The sequence below is a fragment of the Cherax quadricarinatus genome, chromosome 98, assembly GCF_038502225.1.
Source record: "Cherax quadricarinatus isolate ZL_2023a chromosome 98, ASM3850222v1, whole genome shotgun sequence".
Lineage (NCBI taxonomy): Eukaryota > Metazoa > Arthropoda > Malacostraca > Decapoda > Parastacidae > Cherax > Cherax quadricarinatus.
Window position 1 is genome coordinate 7,548,093 of NC_091389.1, and position 18,954 is coordinate 7,567,046.

The 18,954-nt window shown below is 40.8% G+C and overlaps 1 protein-coding gene across 1 annotated transcript in view; it reads left to right on the forward strand.

The window, feature by feature from the left end:
* Nucleotides 1-18,954, forward strand: part of LOC128702547 (uncharacterized) — a 120,240-nt gene that overhangs the window by 71,276 nt on the left and 30,010 nt on the right. Inside the window, exons 8-11 of the mRNA XM_070105413.1 lie at nt 3,263-3,443; nt 9,769-9,870; nt 11,035-11,172; nt 11,994-12,107. Coding sequence (XP_069961514.1) covers nt 3,263-3,443; nt 9,769-9,870; nt 11,035-11,172; nt 11,994-12,107 — 535 coding nt within the window. The remainder of the gene's footprint in view (nt 1-3,262; nt 3,444-9,768; nt 9,871-11,034; nt 11,173-11,993; nt 12,108-18,954) is intronic.

Consider the following 18,954-nt stretch of genomic DNA (forward strand, 5'->3'; position numbering starts at 1 on the left):
AGATGTTTATCACTGTGAGAGGTTTTTGTAGGTATTTGGATTTGAGTTTAGCTATTATATATTCCCCATGTTCATCCCTTGTGCAAGTATTAGTGATACATTCTAGTTGGTCTGAGTAGTATATGGCTGTGCCACCCCCTTGTTGGTCTGGCCTACAGTTGTGTATGGCTGTGTAACCAGGAATGGCATAGACATCTGTAGTATCAGGCTTTAGCCAGGTTTCAGTTAGTGTAATGATGGACATATTGGCATGCAAGGAATTTAGTAATGCTATGAGGTCATCATAATGTTTGCTTAAAGATCTGATATTGTAGTTAAAGACAGTTATGTTGTTGTTGGCACTGAGAAGTGCCTTTGATTGTTCTGCAGTGTAGTAATTACAGTAACTGTTTGAATCATTTAAGTCATTAAATAAGAGGTTGGTATCAGGATCAATGCTTGTAATCATAAGATTTGTAGTGAATCTATAGTTAGAATTAAGTATAAAACAAAGTAAGTAGTCTTAAGCTAAAAAATAGCACGTGGATTATTTAACAAATGTAAAATAATGAGCTAAAGGACTAATACAAATAAAGTGATGATCAAATAATGGAGCTTGGGAATATGATAGTAGGTAGTACTATAAAGGTAATTCTTTAAAGTTAGAATTATAGTATAAAATTATAATATAAAAGGGACTAATATAAGTTGTGGTGAACAATAAAGTGGTAATCAAATAAATGAGCTTTGGAATATAATGGCAAAATTGTGAACTTATTCTACTTTAGCACCTGAGAATAGCACCTTGATTATTTTAACAATTGTGAATATATAAACTAGGGTAGTTATATAAAGCTAAAATAAAGGAGAAAATATATAAGGGACTAAAATTAAGTAATGGTAAACAAAGTTAAATGGACAGATAGTAGGAATTATAATATAAACTTATAATATAAAAATACAATTTGAAATGGTACTTGCAATTGCACTAGAGTCTGGTATAGGTTGTTGACAAGATCAAGATTATAACTAGATTTAAATTGACAAAATAAAATTCACAATTAAAGTACCAAAAGAATAATAGTAAAAAAATAACAATGGTAATGTCTTGGTTATAATATGATAGTAAGATGGTAGACAGATAGTAAATGTGGTATTAAAACAGGTAAAGGTAATTAGACAAGTAATGGTTATTAAATGTCAAAAATGTTAAGAGTAAATTGAAATTTTAGTAAAAATGATAATTATTAATTTTAGTAAGTAATATCAATTGATAGTATTTAAAAAAATATGAGGTAGTAATATGGACAGAGAAAGTATCAATTCAGCTAATGTTTAAGCAAACAATAGTAAATAAGAAAATCACATAAGGTGACTTATGCTTACTAGTAAAATCACAAAATGAGGTAGTTGATTATTTAATTACTAAGAGATTGTACAATGAAATTTGAACAATAATGGAGCAAAACATTCACTACACTACGTAGGCTTTTAAGTTGGACATTGTTTAGTTATTCTCTGTAAGATTAGTATCCCTGAGAAATCGTGATAGATCATTCTCGTTCGTGATTGTGTACAGTTGACCTACATTTGTTTTCCTAACAAGAATTTTCCCATCCCGTGTGAAGCATTGGTGTATTGTGTCGTTATTCTCCCGCTTAAGTTTTCTGACTCTATACAGGAGGTTCTGACGTTTTTTGGTAAGACACTCGTTTATGTATACCTCTTTCTTTACTTTAATAGATGCAATAATTAAGTCTTTTTTCCTGTCATGTGAGTGGAATCTAAGCATAACACTTTTTCTACCATGGGATCCTAGTAACCTGGCTTCCTTTATTTCTACCATGGGATCCTAGTAACCTGGCTTCCTTTATTTCTACCATGGGATCCTAGTAACCTGGCTTCCTTTATTTCTACCATGGGATCCTAGTAACCTGGCTTCCTTTATTTCTACCATGGGATCCTAGTAACCTGGCTTCCTTTATTTCTACCATGGGATCCTAGTAACCTGGCTTCTTTTATTTCAGACTCTGGTACAATAACACTTGTTTGGTCCTTTATGATCTGCAGAGTAATTTCTTTACTGTTTGTTTGGTTCATATCACTGGGAAAAAGTGGACTGTTAACTATTACTGCGTCCGATAGTTTATCTTGTTCAGTTTTATCTTCTTGGAGATTAATTCTTAATTTTAAAATATTACAAATTATGAGGTAAGTTGGTATTATGGCTAAGTGACTAAATACTAGTTTGTGAGTTTAGCAATGTGAATGCTTTTGTTTTGGCACAGTACATAGTATTGGAGTATCACAGGATTCATTATTTTAAGATTGAGATTAATATTTCTGTCTTACATAGTAACGTAATTTGTGAGTTACATAGAACAACCCACAAAAGTCATCAAAATCTTTACTCTTTACTATCCTACTGTACAATTATGATATACTCCTTAGTGTTAAGTAGTCTGTAAGTCAATAATGTTAAGTTGGCCCATAATGCCTAGGCATAATAGAGGCTCTCTTTGCATTGCAACCCACTATTGTAAATATAAAATCTCAATGTACTGTTTGGAAAGACATAAAATAAATCAAATAAATAAAATAGGTGGTCCTCCACTTACGATGGGGTTAAGTTCCGACGAACACATCGTAAGTTTAAAATATCGTAAATCGAATGTGAATAGTATATGATAAATAAATAAATACCTAATGTAACTGAATAATTATATAATTAATGACTGTAACTAAATACCAGTATTGAAAAGTAAATATATAAATGGACACAAGTGCAATTCTACCAACATTAATACAATAAATAAATACAAGTTTATTCTATCAGCAAATGTGCAGTACTGTACAGCTTCACTATTGCAATCGCACCATCGTAAAGTCAAAATATTGCAAGTTGAACCATTAAAAAGTGAGGAGCATCTGTACAGTGGACCCCTGGATAATGATATTATTTCATTCCAGAAGTATGTTCAGGTGCCAGTACTGACCGAATTTGTTCCCATAAGGAATATTGTGAAGTAGATTAGTCCATTTCAGACCCCCAAACATACACGTACAAATGCACTTACATAAATACACTTACATAACTGGTCGCATTGGGAGGTGATCGTTAAGCGGGGGTCCACTGTATGTATTTCTATTTGGAATAGCTTGTTTTTGTTGGGCTATAGAGCCACTAGCAGGTTATACAGTAATGAACCTTGCCCCAACTCTCTCTCTCTCTCTTACAATCCTGTCATTACGGTTTTACTAACTCGAGATGCTCTCTCTTCAGAATAAAGCTGGATTTCTTTGGCTGCGGCTTTAACGCTACCACGGAGGTGCTTTTGCCAGCATTGTACGGCCCCTGGGGGTGTTACTACTGGCCCATGCCCAACCAAAGTACCATAATCAAAAGAGGAGGAGGTGGGGGCATCGTTGCTTCCACTGGCACTCCCTATGGCACTGTTTTCCAAGTGAGTGTCCTGACCTCTGTACTCTTTTCTCAGAGATACAGATCTCTCACACCACAGTACAGTTAGCCCTTAAAATAACAGACTTCAATATATAAAGGACTTCAGTTTAGAAAGACACGTAAATAGACACTAGGTCATATTAGAAAACGTTTGGATTCTGGAACCTTAATCACTTCTAACATACAGAAGTTAAAAAGACATTGTATATAGGTGGAGAGTGAGGTGTGAGTGACAGATGGTGACCTGAAGAATGATACATTGGGATGAGACAGGTAGACAATGTAATCATGTGATTCCTGTGTTACTGAAAATGGTCTGGAATGTATTGTTCCAGACCTTGGAGCTGAACTCTTTTCTAGGCACACATAAGGGGGATTACCAACAGACCCCTGGCAGTCTTCAAGCTGGCACTGGACAAGCACCTCAAGTCGGTACCTGACCAGCCGGGCTGTGGCTCGTATGTTGGATTGCGTGCAGCCAGCAGTAACAGCCTGGTTGATCAGGCTCTGATCCACCAGGAGGCCTGGTCACAGACTGGGCTGCGGGGGCGTTGACCCCCGGAACTCTCTCCAGGTTAACTCTAGGTAGGCTGAGAGACTGTCCACCTCAAATACTTTTTCTCCAAGGTTGATGGACTGATTACGCCATCTCTATTTTATTACTAATTCTACCTTTATATTTGACTGAAGAAGCCTACTGTGTTATTTCATCAATAAAGATACCAAACTGTTACACATATGTCTTAATCTTCGACCCCTTTTTTAAGTAGGCGGTGCTTTGAGCATACCTGATACACAGCCAGGCACAGCACCATCTACCTAACAACACAGGAGTCACATGATCATACTGTCTACCTGTCCTTATCCCATTATGTCATTCAGGTCACTATGTGTAACTCACACCGCACTCTCCACCTATATACAGTCTCTTCTCGCTTAACAACGAAGTTCCATTCCTGAGACCACGTCATTAAATGAAGTCGTCACTAAGTGAGGAACATACTATAATGGTAGTGGGTTTGTGTCAACCATCTTTGATATTGTTTTAATGTCACCTTTGCACCATTTATAACATTTCTGGTATATTTTTAAATGTTTATACAGTAGTGTACTGTATATTGTAATAAACAGAATAGAAGAAATCAGCTCCAATATACATTATTTAGATATGAATACTGGACACAGAGCCCGTTATAAGTCCGAGGCGTCAGTAAACGAGTACGTCGCTGACTTTTTTGGGTTATCCTAGGTTGTCTACACATATGCTGCTATGTATGATAATTCTATGTAACTGTATTTGTGTATACCTGAATAAACTTACTTACTTACTTACTTACTTACTTACTGTATGTTAGAAGTGGTTAAGATCGTCCCAGGACTGAAATGTTTTCTGATAAATATGTGCCAGTGTTTGTTTACCTGTTTTTCTAAGCTAATTTGCTGGTGTCTATTACCAAGATTTATACCATAATGGACTTCAGTATAAAAGACCTTAATATAACAGACCTCAATAAAATGGACCTCAATATAACGAACCTCAGTATAATGGACCTCAATATAATGGACTTCAGTATAATGGTATATTGAACAGAGTTCAATATAACGGAGTCAATGCAACGAACTTCAATATAACAGACTTCAATATATCAAATTTTCAATATAAGAGATTTCAGCATAGCAGAATTTAGTTTTAACGGACTTCAATATAATGGACTTTTATAATTATAGGCAAAATCCACAAGTTAAACTGAATTTTTAATGTCCTTATTTTCACTGTTTATTGTAATATATTAATAAACTGTGTGCATATTGCTATATTACATATATGCTAGAATATTACATATATGCTAGAATATTACATATATGCTAGAATATTACATATATGCTAGAATATTGCTATATTACATATATGCTAGAATATTACATATATGCTAGAATATTACATATATGCTAGAATATTGCTATATTACATATATGCTAGAATATTACATATATGCTAGAATATTACATATATGCTAGAATATTGCTATATTACATATATGCTAGACTATTGCTATATTACATATATGCTAGAATATTACATATATGCTAGACTATTGCTATATTACATATATGCTAGAATATTACATATATGCTAGAATATTGCTATATTACATATATGCTAGAATATTACATATATGCTAGAATATTACATATATGCTAGAATATTGCTATATTACATATATGCTAGAATATTACATATATGCTAGAATATTGCTATATTACATATATGCTAGAATATTGCTATATTACATATATGCTAGAATATTGCTATATTACATATATGCTAGAATATTGCTATATTACATATATGCTAGAATATTGCTATATTACATATATGCTAGAATATTACATACAGTGGACCCCTGCATAACGATGGCATCACATAGCGATTAATCCGCATACCGCTTGCTTTAATCGCAAAAATTTTGCCGCGCATACCGATTAAAAACCCGCTCACCGATTTTCGTCCGAGACGCGTCCAATGTGCGCCCTCAGCCAGCCTCACATGTGCCGCCCGTGCCATTGTATACCAGCCAGCCTCCGCGGTAACATCCAAGCATACACTCGGAATATTTCGTATTATTACAGTGTTTTCGGTGCTGTTTCTGGAAAATAAGTGACCATGGGCCCCAAGAAAGCTTCTAGTGCCAACCGTACACCAATAAGGGTGAGAATTCCAATAGAAATGAAGAAAGAGATCATTGATAAGTATGAAAGTGGAGTGCGTATCGCCGACCTAGTCAAGTTGTACAAGAAACCCCAATCAACCATCGCTACTATTGTGGGCACCAGAAAGACAATCAAGGAAGCTGTTCTTGCCAAAGGTTTAACTGTGTTTTTGAAACAAAGATCGCAAGTGATGGAAGATGTTGAGAGACTCTTATTGGTGTGGATAAATGAAAAACAGCTAGCAGGAGATAGCGTCTCTCAAGCGATCATATGTGAAAAGGCTAGAAAGTTGCATGAGGATTTAATTAAAAAAATGCCTGCAACTAGTGATGATGTGAGTGAATTTAAGGCCAGCAAAGGTTGGTTTGAGAGATTTAAGAAGCGTAGTGGCATCCATAGTGTGATAAGGCATGGTGAGGCTGCCAGTTCGGACCACAAAGCGGCTGAAAAATATGTGCAGGAATTCAAGGAGTACATAGACAGTGAAGGACTGGAACCTGAACAAGTGTTTAATTGTGATGAAACAGGCCTGTTCTGGAAGAAAATGCCAAGCAGGACCTACATTACTCAGGAGGAAAAGGCACTCCCAGGACATAAGCCTATGAAAGACAGGCTTACTTTGTTGATGTGTGCCAATGCTACTGGTGATTGCAAAGTGAAGCCTTTATTAGTGTATCACTCTGAAACTCCCAGAGCGTTCAGGCAAAAGAATGTCCTCAAGGATAATTTGTGTGTGCTGTGGAGGGCAAACAGTAAGGCATGGGTCACTAGGGACTTTTTCTATAACTGGTTACACCATGCATTTGCCCCCAATGTGAAAGATTACCTAACTGAAAAGAAATTAGAACTTAAGTGCCTCCTGGTGTTAGACAATGCCCCTGGTCATCCTACAGACGTGGCAGAGCGACTTTATGGGGACATGAGCTTCATTAAGGTGAAGTTTTTGCCTCCTAATACCACTCCTCTCCTGCAGCCCATGGACCAGCAGGTTATTGCAAACTTCAAAAAACTGTACACAAAAGCTCTGTTTGAAAGGTGCTTTGTAGTGACCTCAGAAACTCAACTGACTCTAAGAGAGTTTTGGAGAGAGCACTTTAATATCCTCAATTGTGTAAACCTTATAGGTAAGGCTTGGGAGGGAGTGACTAAGAAGACCTTGAACTCTGCTTGAAAGAAACTGTGGCCAGAATGTGTAGACAAAAGGGATTTTGAAGGGTTTGAGGCTAACCCTGAGAGGATTATGCCACTTGAGGAATCCATTGTGGCATTGGGAAAGTCCTTGGGGTTGGAGGTTAGTGGGGATGATGTGGAAGAGTTGGTGGAGGAGGACAATGAAGAACTAACCACTGATGAGCTGATAGATCAACTTCAACAGCAAGAGGCCAGACCTGAGGAAACTGGTTCAGAGGAGGGGAGAGAGAAATTGAAGAAGTTGCCTACTACAAAGATTAAGGAAATCTGTGCAAAGTGGCTTGAAGTGCAAACCTTCATGGATGAAAATCACCCTCACACAGCTATTGCAAGCCGTGCTGGTGACTATTACACTGACAATGTTGTGAAACACTTTAGGGAAGTCATAAAGGAACGAGAGGTACAGGCCACTATGGACAGATATGTTGTGCGACAGAAGTCCAGTGACTCTGAAGCTGGTCCTAGTGGCATTAAAAGAAGAAGGGAAGTAACCCCAGAAAAGGACTTGCCACCTCAAGTCTTAATGGAAGGGGATTCCCCTTCTAAACACTAACACTCTCTCTCCTCCTCCCATCCCATCAATCATCACCAGATCTTCAATAAAAGTAAGTGTCATGTAATTGTGCATGCCTTTTTCAGTTTGTGTGTATTAAAATTAACATTTCATGTGGTAAAAAAATTTTTTTTTCATACTTTTGGGTGTCTTGCACGGATTAATTTTATTTCCATTATTTCTTATGGGGAAAATTCATTCACATACAGATTATTTCGCATAACAATTACCCCTCTTGCACGGATTAAAATCGTTATGCGGGGGTCCACTGTATATGCTAGAATATTACATATATGCTAGAATATTACATATATGCTAGAATATTGCTATATTATATATATGCTAGAATATTACATATATGCTAGAATATTGCTATATTACATATATGCTAGAATATTACATATATGCTAGAATATTGCTATATTATATATATGCTAGAATATTGCTATATTACATATATGCTAGAATATTGCTATATTATATATATGCTAGAATATTGCTATATTACATATATGCTAGAATATTGCTATATTATATATATGCTAGAATATTGCTATATTACATATATGCTAGAATATTGCTATATTACATATATGCTAGAATATTGCTATATTACATATATGCTAGAATATTACATATATGCTAGAATATTGCTATATTATATATATGCTAGAATATTACATATATGCTAGAATATTGCTATATTACATATATGCTAGAATATTGCTATATTACATATATGCTAGAATATTACATATATGCTAGAATATTGCTATATTATATATATGCTAGAATATTACATATATGCTAGAATATTACATATATGCTAGAATATTACATATATGCTAGAATATTACATATATGCTAGAATATTACATATATGCTAGAATATTACATATATGCTAGAATATTACATATATGCTAGAATATTACATATATGCTAGAATATTACATATATGCTAGAATATTACATATATGCTAGAATATTACATATATGCTAGAATATTACATATATGCTAGAATATTACATATATGCTAGAATATTACATATATGCTAGAATATTACATATATGCTAGAATATTACATATATGCTAGAATATTACATATATGCTAGAATATTACATATATGCTAGAATATTACATATATGCTAGAATATTACATATATGCTAGAATATTACATATATGCTAGAATATTACATATATGCTAGAATATTACATATATGCTAGAATATTACATATATGCTAGAATATTACATATATGCTAGAATATTACATATATGCTAGAATATTACATATATGCTAGAATATTACATATATGCTAGAATATTACATATATGCTAGAATATTACAGTGTTTTGCTAATTTTATATATTGCAATACAACAGACATTTTTATCAGTCTGTTATATTGATGTTTACAGTATGTACACTGAGGTGTACAGTATGTACACTGAGGTGTACAGTATGTACACTGAGGTGTACAGTATGTACACTGAGGTGTACAGTATGTACACTGAGGTGTACAGTATGTACACTGAGGTGTACAGTATGTACACTGAGGTGTACATACTGTAATAACATAATTGTAAAAAAAAGCATTGTTTGGGTAAGGTTAGAACCCATGGCAAGCGAGCTGAAACACTGGCCAGTGGTTAACGCACTGGCCTGGAGTTTTTCGACTTTCTTGCCATGGGTTCTAACTTGCTTGCCATGGGTTCTAACTTGCTTGCCATGGGTTCTAACTTTCTTGCCATGGGTTCTAACTTGCTTGCCATGGGTTCTAACTCACCTGCTTGCACTAAGGTGTATACGTATATCTTTGTACATACACGAGATACATAGTTTCATGCCATGGTCGTATACCCTCAGATGGATGACTATTCGTGGTGGGCACTGGGGGAAGGTATACCCTTGGGAAAAGCACAGAATGCCCAAGTCTGCTCTACCCCTTCCTGTGCCCTCTTCACTCTTGTAAGTACCATGAGTTCTGTAACACTGTGTCATCCCAGTCACTGTTACCTTGTAATGTAGGCCTATCAGTCACTGTAACCTTGTAGGCCTATCAGCCTCTGTAACATTGTATTGTAGGTCTACCAGTCACAGTAACCAGTGTAACCTTTGTAAAGAGTATAATCTCTGTAACCAGTGTAACATTTGTAACCAGTGTAACATTTGTAACCAGTGTAACATTTGTAACCAGTGTAACATTTGTAACCATTGTAACATTTGTAACAAGTGTAACATTTGTAACAAGTGTAACATTTGTAACAAGTGTAACATTTGTAACAAGTGTAACATTTGTAACCATTGTAACATTTGTAACAAGTGTAACATTTGTAACCAGTGTAACATTTGTAACCAGTGTAACATTTGTAACCAGTGTAACATTTGTAACCATTGTAACATTTGTAACAAGTGTAACATTTGTAACCAGTGTAACTTTTGTAACAAGTGTAACATTTGTAACCATTGTAACATTTGTAACAAGTGTAACATTTGTAACAAGTGTAACAAGTGTAACATTTGTAACAAGTGTAACAAGTGTAACATTTGTAACCAGTGTAACATTTGTAACCATTGTAACATTTGTAACCAGTGTAACATTTGTAACCATTGTAACATTTGTAACCATTGTAACATTTGTAACCAGTGTAACATTTGTAACCAGTGTAACATTTGTAACCAGTGTAACATTTGTAACAAGTGTAACAAGTGTAACAAGTGTAACATTTGTAACAAGTGTAACATTTGTAACCAGTGTAACATTTGTAACCATTGTAACATTTGTAACCAGTGTAACATTTGTAACCATTGTAACATTTGTAACAATTGTAACATTTGTAACCATTGTAACATTTGTAACCAGTGTAACATTTGTAACCAGTGTAACATTTGTAACCAGTGTAACATTTGTAACCAGTGTAACATTTGTAACCAGTGTAACATTTGTAACCAGTGTAACATTTGTAACCAGTGTAACATTTGTAACCAGTGTAACATTTGTAACCAGTGTAACATTTGTAACCAGTGTAACATTTGTAACCAGTGTAACAAGCTTTACAACAAAAATCCTTTGTAATATTTTGTATCCTTAGTAACCATTGTAACATTTGTAACTATGGAACTGTGTTGCAGTTGTTGAACCTGACTGGCACTACCATACAGTGCCACAATGCTGCCAATTTCACTGCTGACATCACTGCTGCATATGCTAATGTCGCAGCTGGAAAGGTCACTTACAACTGTTCACAGGATGCTGCTAATGTGTATTATGTGAGTATTACTCTACACCCGTATGACTACTGGTATTGGTAGGGGGGTGGTTAGGTTTCAAGCTTGTCGAGTGGGTGGTTGTTTAGGTCTGAAGGCTGTTGCCTGGTTTGCTTGTTGCTTTAGTTTAAAGTCTATCTACTACACCAGGGTCATTAAGACTGGTTGGTTGGTTAATGGGGTTTAAAGTCTATCTACTACACCAGGGTCATTAAGACTGGTTGGTTGGTTAATGGGGTTTAAAGTCTATCTACTACACCAGGGTCATTAAGACTGGTTGGTTAGTTAATGGGGTTTAAAGTCTATCTACTACACCAGGGTCATTAAGACTGGTTGGTTGGTTAATGGGGTTTAAAGTCTATCTACTACACCAGGGTCATTAAGACTGGTTGGTTGGTTAATGGGGTTTAAAGTCTATCTACTACACCAGGGTCATTAAGACTGGTTGGTTGGTTAATGGGGTTTAAAGTCTACTACACCAGGGTCATTAAGGCTGCAGGTCACCTGGTCACCACCGGTCAAGAATATGACTATAATTTTTAAAGGGGTGGATTGGTAAGCCAGCAGAAGGCATCGGTCAGATGGCCAAGAGCTCCAGCTGCGGGTCATCTGAATAGTACCCGCCTCAGGAAACACTTGTCCTGTTTCCTGACGAACCTGACCTGACCTGACCTGACCTTGTCAAGAATAGTTTAATACCTTAAATACTAATTAATATAAACTACTAATGTATATACACTGAGAGATATACATTTCTGTGTATAACTTCGCTCCTTGTGCTAAATAATAATAATAATTATTATTATAATCATTCTCCCGGACAGGGGATGAAGACTCGCCTCTATAAGGTCTATAATGCCATGTGTCCAGATGAGACTAGCAACCTTACAGCCCTACACTATGCTTACTACCAGGAGAGCATCAGTCAGTGCTATACTGTAAGTCACCAGAGACTTGTGAGTCATGTGTTGTTAACTGGGTGTCATCAGTCATGTGTTGTCACCTGGGTGTCATCAGTCGTGTGTTGAGTCACCTGGGTGTCATCAGTCATGTGTTGAGTCACCTGGGTGTCATCAGTCATGTGTTGAGTCACCTGGGTGTCATCAGTCATGTGTTGAGTCACCTGGGTGTCATCAGTCATGTGTTGAGTCACCTGGGTGTCATCAGTCATGTGTTGAGTCACCTGGGTGTCATCAGTCATGTGTTGAGTCACCTGGGTGTCATCAGTCGTGTGTTGAGTCACCTGGGTGTCATCAGTCATGTGTTGAGTCACCTGGGTGTCATCAGTCATGTGTTGTCACCTGGGTGTCATCAGTCATGTGTTGTCACCTGGGTGTCATCAGTCGTGTGTTGTCACCTGGGTGTCATCAGTCGTGTGTTGAGTCACCTGGGTGTCATCAGTCATGTGTTGAGTCACCTGGGTGTCATCAATCATGTGTTGAGTCACCTGGGTGTCATCAGTCGTGTGTTGAGTCACCTGGGTGTCAATCATGTGGTGAGTCACCTGGGTGTCATCAGTCGTGTGTTGAGTCACCTGGGTGTCATCAGTCGTGTGTTGAGTCACCTGGGTGTCATCAATCATGTGTTGAGTCACCTGGGTGTCATCAGTCGTGTGTTGAGTCACCTGGGTGTCATCAGTCGTGTGTTGAGTCACCTGGGTGTCATCAGTCGTGTGTTGAGTCACCTGGGTGTCAATCATGTGGTGAGTCACCTGGGTGTCATCAGTCGTGTGTTGAGTCACCTGGGTGTCATCAGTCGTGTGTTGAGTCACCTGGGTGTCATTAATCATGTGTTGAGTCACCTGGGTGTCATCAGTTGTGTGTTGAGTCACCTGGGTGTCATCAGTTGTGTGTTGAGTCACCTGGGTGTCATCAGTTGTGTGTTGAGTCACCTGGGTGTCATCAATCATGTGTTGTCACCTGGGTGTCATCAATCATGTGTTGTCACCTGGGTGTCATCAGTCGTGTGTTGAGTCACCTGGGTGTCATCAGTCGTGTGTTGAGTCACCTGGGTGTCATCAGTCGTGTGTTGAGTCACCTGGGTGTCATCAGTCATGTGTTGAGTCACCTGGGTGTCATCAGTCGTGTGTTGAGTCACCTGGGTGTCAACAGTCATATGATGAGTCAACTGGGTGTCATCAGTCGTGTGTTGAGTCACCTGGGTGTCATCAGTCGTGTGTTGAGTCACCTGGGTGTCATCAATCATGTGTTGAGTCACCTGGGTGTCATCAGTCATGTGTTGTCACCTGGGTGTCATCAATCATGTGTTGTCACCTGGGTGTCATCAGTCGTGTGTTGAGTCACCTGGGTGTCATCAGTCGTGTGTTGAGTCACCTGGGTGTCATCAATCATGTGTTGAGTCACCTGGGTGTCATCAGTCATGTGTTGAGTCACCTGGGTGTCATCAATCATGTGATGAGTCAACTGGGTGTCATCAGTCGTGTGTTGAGTCACCTGGGTGTCATCAATCATGTGTTGAGTCACCTGGGTGTCATCAGTCATGTGTTGAGTCACCTGGGTGTCATCAATCATGTGATGAGTCACCTGGGTGTCATCAGTCAGGTGTTGAGTCACCTGGGTGTCATAAATCATGTGTTGAGTCACCTGGGTGTCATCAGTCGTGTGTTGAGTCACCTGGGTGTCATCAGTCGTGTGTTGAGTCACCTGGGTGTCATCAGTCATGTGTTGAGTCACCTGGGTGTCATCAGTCGTGTGTTGAGTCACCTGGGTGTCATCAGTCGTGTGTTGTCACCTGGGTGTCATCAGTCGTGTGTTGAGTCACCTGGGTGTCATCAATCATGTGTTGTCACCTGGGTGTCATCAGTCGTGTGTTGAGTCACCTGGGTGTGAATCATGTGGTGAGTCACCTGGGTGTCATCAGTCGTGTGTTGAGTCACCTGGGTGTCATCAGTCGTGTGTTGAGTCACCTGGGTGTCATCAGTTGTGTGTTGAGTCACCTGGGTGTCATCAGTTGTGTGTTGAGTCACCTGGGTGTCATCAATCATGTGTTGTCACCTGGGTGTCATCAATCATGTGTTGTCACCTGGGTGTCATCAGTCGTGTGTTGAGTCACCTGGGTGTCATCAGTCGTGTGTTGAGTCACCTGGGTGTCATCAGTCGTGTGTTGAGTCACCTGGGTGTCATCAATCATGTGATGAGTCAACTGGGTGTCATCAGTCATGTGTTGAGTCACCTGGGTGTCATCAGTCGTGTGTTGAGTCACCTGGGTGTCATCAGTCGTGTGTTGAGTCACCTGGGTGTCATCAATCATGTGATGAGTCAACTGGGTGTCATCAGTCATGTGTTGAGTCAACTGGGTGTCATCAATCATGTGTTGAGTCACCTGGGTGTCATCAGTCATGTGTTGAGTCACCTGGGTGTCATCAATCATGTGATGAGTCAACTGGGTGTCATCAATCATGTGTTGAGTCACCTGGGTGTCATCAATCATGTGTTGAGTCACCTGGGTGTCATCAGTCGTGTGTTGAGTCACCTGGGTGTCATCAGTCATGTGTTGAGTCACCTGGGTGTCATCAATCATGTGTTGAGTCACCTGGGTGTCATCAGTCGTGTGTTGAGTCACCTGGGTGTCATCAGTCGTGTGTTGAGTCACCTGGGTGTCATCAGTCATGTGTTGAGTCACCTGGGTGTCATCAATCATGTGTTGAGTCACCTGGGTGTCATCAATCATGTGTTGAGTCACCTGGGTGTCATCAGTCATGTGTTGAGTCACCTGGGTGTCATCAATCATGTGTTGAGTCACCTGGGTGTCATCAGTCGTGTGTTGAGTCACCTGGGTGTCATCAATCATGTGTTGAGTCACCTGGGTGTCATCAGTCGTGTGTTGAGTCACCTGGGTGTCATCAGTCATGTGATGAGTCAACTGGGTGTCATCAGTCGTGTGTTGAGTCACCTGGGTGTCATCAGTCATGTGTTGAGTCACCTGGGTGTCATCAATCATGTGATGAGTCACCTGGGTGTCATCAGTCGTGTGTTGAGTCACCTGGGTGTCATCAGTCGTGTGTTGAGTCACCTGGGTGTCATCAGTCATGTGTTGAGTCACCTGGGTGTCATCAATCATGTGTTGAGTCACCTGGGTGTCATCAGTCGTGTGTTGAGTCACCTGGGTGTCATCAATCATGTGTTGAGTCACCTTGGTGTCATCAGTCGTGTGTTGAGTCACTGGGTGTCATCAATCATGTGTTGAGTCACCTGGGTGTCATCAGTCGTGTGTTGAGTCACCTGGGTGTCATCAATCATGTGATGAGTCAACTGGGTGTCATCAGTCATGTGTTGAGTCACCTGGGTGTCATCAATCATGTGTTGAGTCACCTGGGTGTCATCAGTCATGTGTTGAGTCACCTGGGTGTCATCAATCATGTGTTGAGTCACCTGGGTGTCATCAGTCGTGTGTTGAGTCACCTGGGTGTCATCAGTCGTGTGTTGAGTCACCTGGGTGTCATCAATCATGTGTTGAGTCACCTGGGTGTCATCAGTCGTGTGTTGAGTCACCTGGGTGTCATCAGTCATGTGTTGAGTCACCTGGGTGTCATTAATCATGTGTTGAGTCACCTGGGTGTCATTAATCATGTGTTGAGTCACCTGGGTGTCATTAATCATGTGTTGAGTCACCTGGGTGTCATCAGTCGTGTGTTGAGTCACCTGGGTGTCATCAGTCATGTGTTGAGTCACCTGGGTGTCATCAGTCGTGTGTTGAGTCACCTGGGTGTCATTAATCATGTGTTGAGTCACCTGGGTGTCATCAATCATGTGTTGAGTCACCTGGGTGTCATCAGTCGTGTGTTGAGTCACCTGGGTGTCATCAATCATGTGTTGAGTCACCTGGGTGTCATCAGTCGTGTGTTGAGTCACCTGGGTGTCATCAGTCGTGTGTTGAGTCACCTGGGTGTCATCAATCATGTGTTGAGTCACCTGGGTGTCATCAGTCATGTGTTGAGTCACCTGGGTGTCATCAGTCATGTGTTGAGTCACCTGGGTGTCATCAATCATGTGTTGAGTCACCTGGGTGTCATCAGTCGTGTGTTGAGTCACCTGGGTGTCATCAGTCGTGTGTTGAGTCACCTGGGTGTCATCAGTCGTGTGTTGAGTCACCTGGGTGTCAATCATGTGGTGAGTCACCTGGGTGTCATCAGTCGTGTGTTGAGTCACCTGGGTGTCATCAGTCGTGTGTTGAGTCACCTGGGTGTCATTAATCATGTGTTGAGTCACCTGGGTGTCATCAGTTGTGTGTTGAGTCACCTGGGTGTCATCAGTTGTGTGTTGAGTCACCTGGGTGTCATCAGTTGTGTGTTGAGTCACCTGGGTGTCATCAATCATGTGTTGTCACCTGGGTGTCATCAATCATGTGTTGTCACCTGGGTGTCATCAGTCGTGTGTTGAGTCACCTGGGTGTCATCAGTCGTGTGTTGAGTCACCTGGGTGTCATCAGTCGTGTGTTGAGTCACCTGGGTGTCATCAGTCATGTGTTGAGTCACCTGGGTGTCATCAGTCGTGTGTTGAGTCACCTGGGTGTCAACAGTCATATGATGAGTCAACTGGGTGTCATCAGTCGTGTGTTGAGTCACCTGGGTGTCATCAGTCGTGTGTTGAGTCACCTGGGTGTCATCAATCATGTGTTGAGTCACCTGGGTGTCATCAGTCATGTGTTGTCACCTGGGTGTCATCAATCATGTGTTGTCACCTGGGTGTCATCAGTCGTGTGTTGAGTCACCTGGGTGTCATCAGTCGTGTGTTGAGTCACCTGGGTGTCATCAATCATGTGTTGAGTCACCTGGGTGTCATCAGTCATGTGTTGAGTCACCTGGGTGTCATCAATCATGTGATGAGTCAACTGGGTGTCATCAGTCGTGTGTTGAGTCACCTGGGTGTCATCAATCATGTGTTGAGTCACCTGGGTGTCATCAGTCATGTGTTGAGTCACCTGGGTGTCATCAATCATGTGATGAGTCACCTGGGTGTCATCAGTCAGGTGTTGAGTCACCTGGGTGTCATAAATCATGTGTTGAGTCACCTGGGTGTCATCAGTCGTGTGTTGAGTCACCTGGGTGTCATCAGTCGTGTGTTGAGTCACCTGGGTGTCATCAGTCATGTGTTGAGTCACCTGGGTGTCATCAGTCGTGTGTTGAGTCACCTGGGTGTCATCAGTCGTGTGTTGTCACCTGGGTGTCATCAGTCGTGTGTTGAGTCACCTGGGTGTCATCAATCATGTGTTGTCACCTGGGTGTCATCAGTCGTGTGTTGAGTCACCTGGGTGTGAATCATGTGGTGAGTCACCTGGGTGTCATCAGTCGTGTGTTGAGTCACCTGGGTGTCATCAGTCGTGTGTTGAGTCACCTGGGTGTCATCAGTTGTGTGTTGAGTCACCTGGGTGTCATCAGTTGTGTGTTGAGTCACCTGGGTGTCATCAATCATGTGTTGTCACCTGGGTGTCATCAATCATGTGTTGTCACCTGGGTGTCATCAGTCGTGTGTTGAGTCACCTGGGTGTCATCAGTCGTGTGTTGAGTCACCTGGGTGTCATCAGTCGTGTGTTGAGTCACCTGGGTGTCATCAATCATGTGATGAGTCAACTGGGTGTCATCAGTCATGTGTTGAGTCACCTGGGTGTCATCAGTCGTGTGTTGAGTCACCTGGGTGTCATCAGTCGTGTGTTGAGTCACCTGGGTGTCATCAATCATGTGATGAGTCAACTGGGTGTCATCAGTCATGTGTTGAGTCAACTGGGTGTCATCAATCATGTGTTGAGTCACCTGGGTGTCATCAGTCATGTGTTGAGTCACCTGGGTGTCATCAATCATGTGATGAGTCAACTGGGTGTCATCAATCATGTGTTGAGTCACCTGGGTGTCATCAATCATGTGTTGAGTCACCTGGGTGTCATCAGTCGTGTGTTGAGTCACCTGGGTGTCATCAGTCATGTGTTGAGTCACCTGGGTGTCATCAATCATGTGTTGAGTCACCTGGGTGTCATCAGTCGTGTGTTGAGTCACCTGGGTGTCATCAGTCGTGTGTTGAGTCACCTGGGTGTCATCAGTCATGTGTTGAGTCACCTGGGTGTCATCAATCATGTGTTGAGTCACCTGGGTGTCATCAATCATGTGTTGAGTCACCTGGGTGTCATCAGTCATGTGTTGAGTCACCTGGGTGTCATCAATCATGTGTTGAGTCACCTGGGTGTCATCAGTCGTGTGTTGAGTCACCTGGGTGTCATCAATCATGTGTTGAGTCACCTGGGTGTCATCAGTCGTGTGTTGAGTCACCTGGGTGTCATCAGTCATGTGATGAGTCAACTGGGTGTCATCAGTCGTGTGTTGAGTCACCTGGGTGTCATCAGTCATGTGTTGAGTCACCTGGGTGTCATCAATCATGTGATGAGTCACCTGGGTGTCATCAGTCGTGTGTTGAGTCACCTGGGTGTCATCAGTCGTGTGTTGAGTCACCTGGGTGTCATCAGTCATGTGTTGAGTCACCTGGGTGTCATCAATCATGTGTTGAGTCACCTGGGTGTCATCAGTCGTGTGTTGAGTCACCTGGGTGTCATCAATCATGTGTTGAGTCACCTTGGTGTCATCAGTCGTGTGTTGAGTCACCTGGGTGTCATCAATCATGTGTTGAGTCACCTGGGTGTCATCAGTCGTGTGTTGAGTCACCTGGGTGTCATCAATCATGTGATGAGTCAACTGGGTGTCATCAGTCATGTGTTGAGTCACCTGGGTGTCATCAATCATGTGTTGAGTCACCTGGGTGTCATCAGTCATGTGTTGAG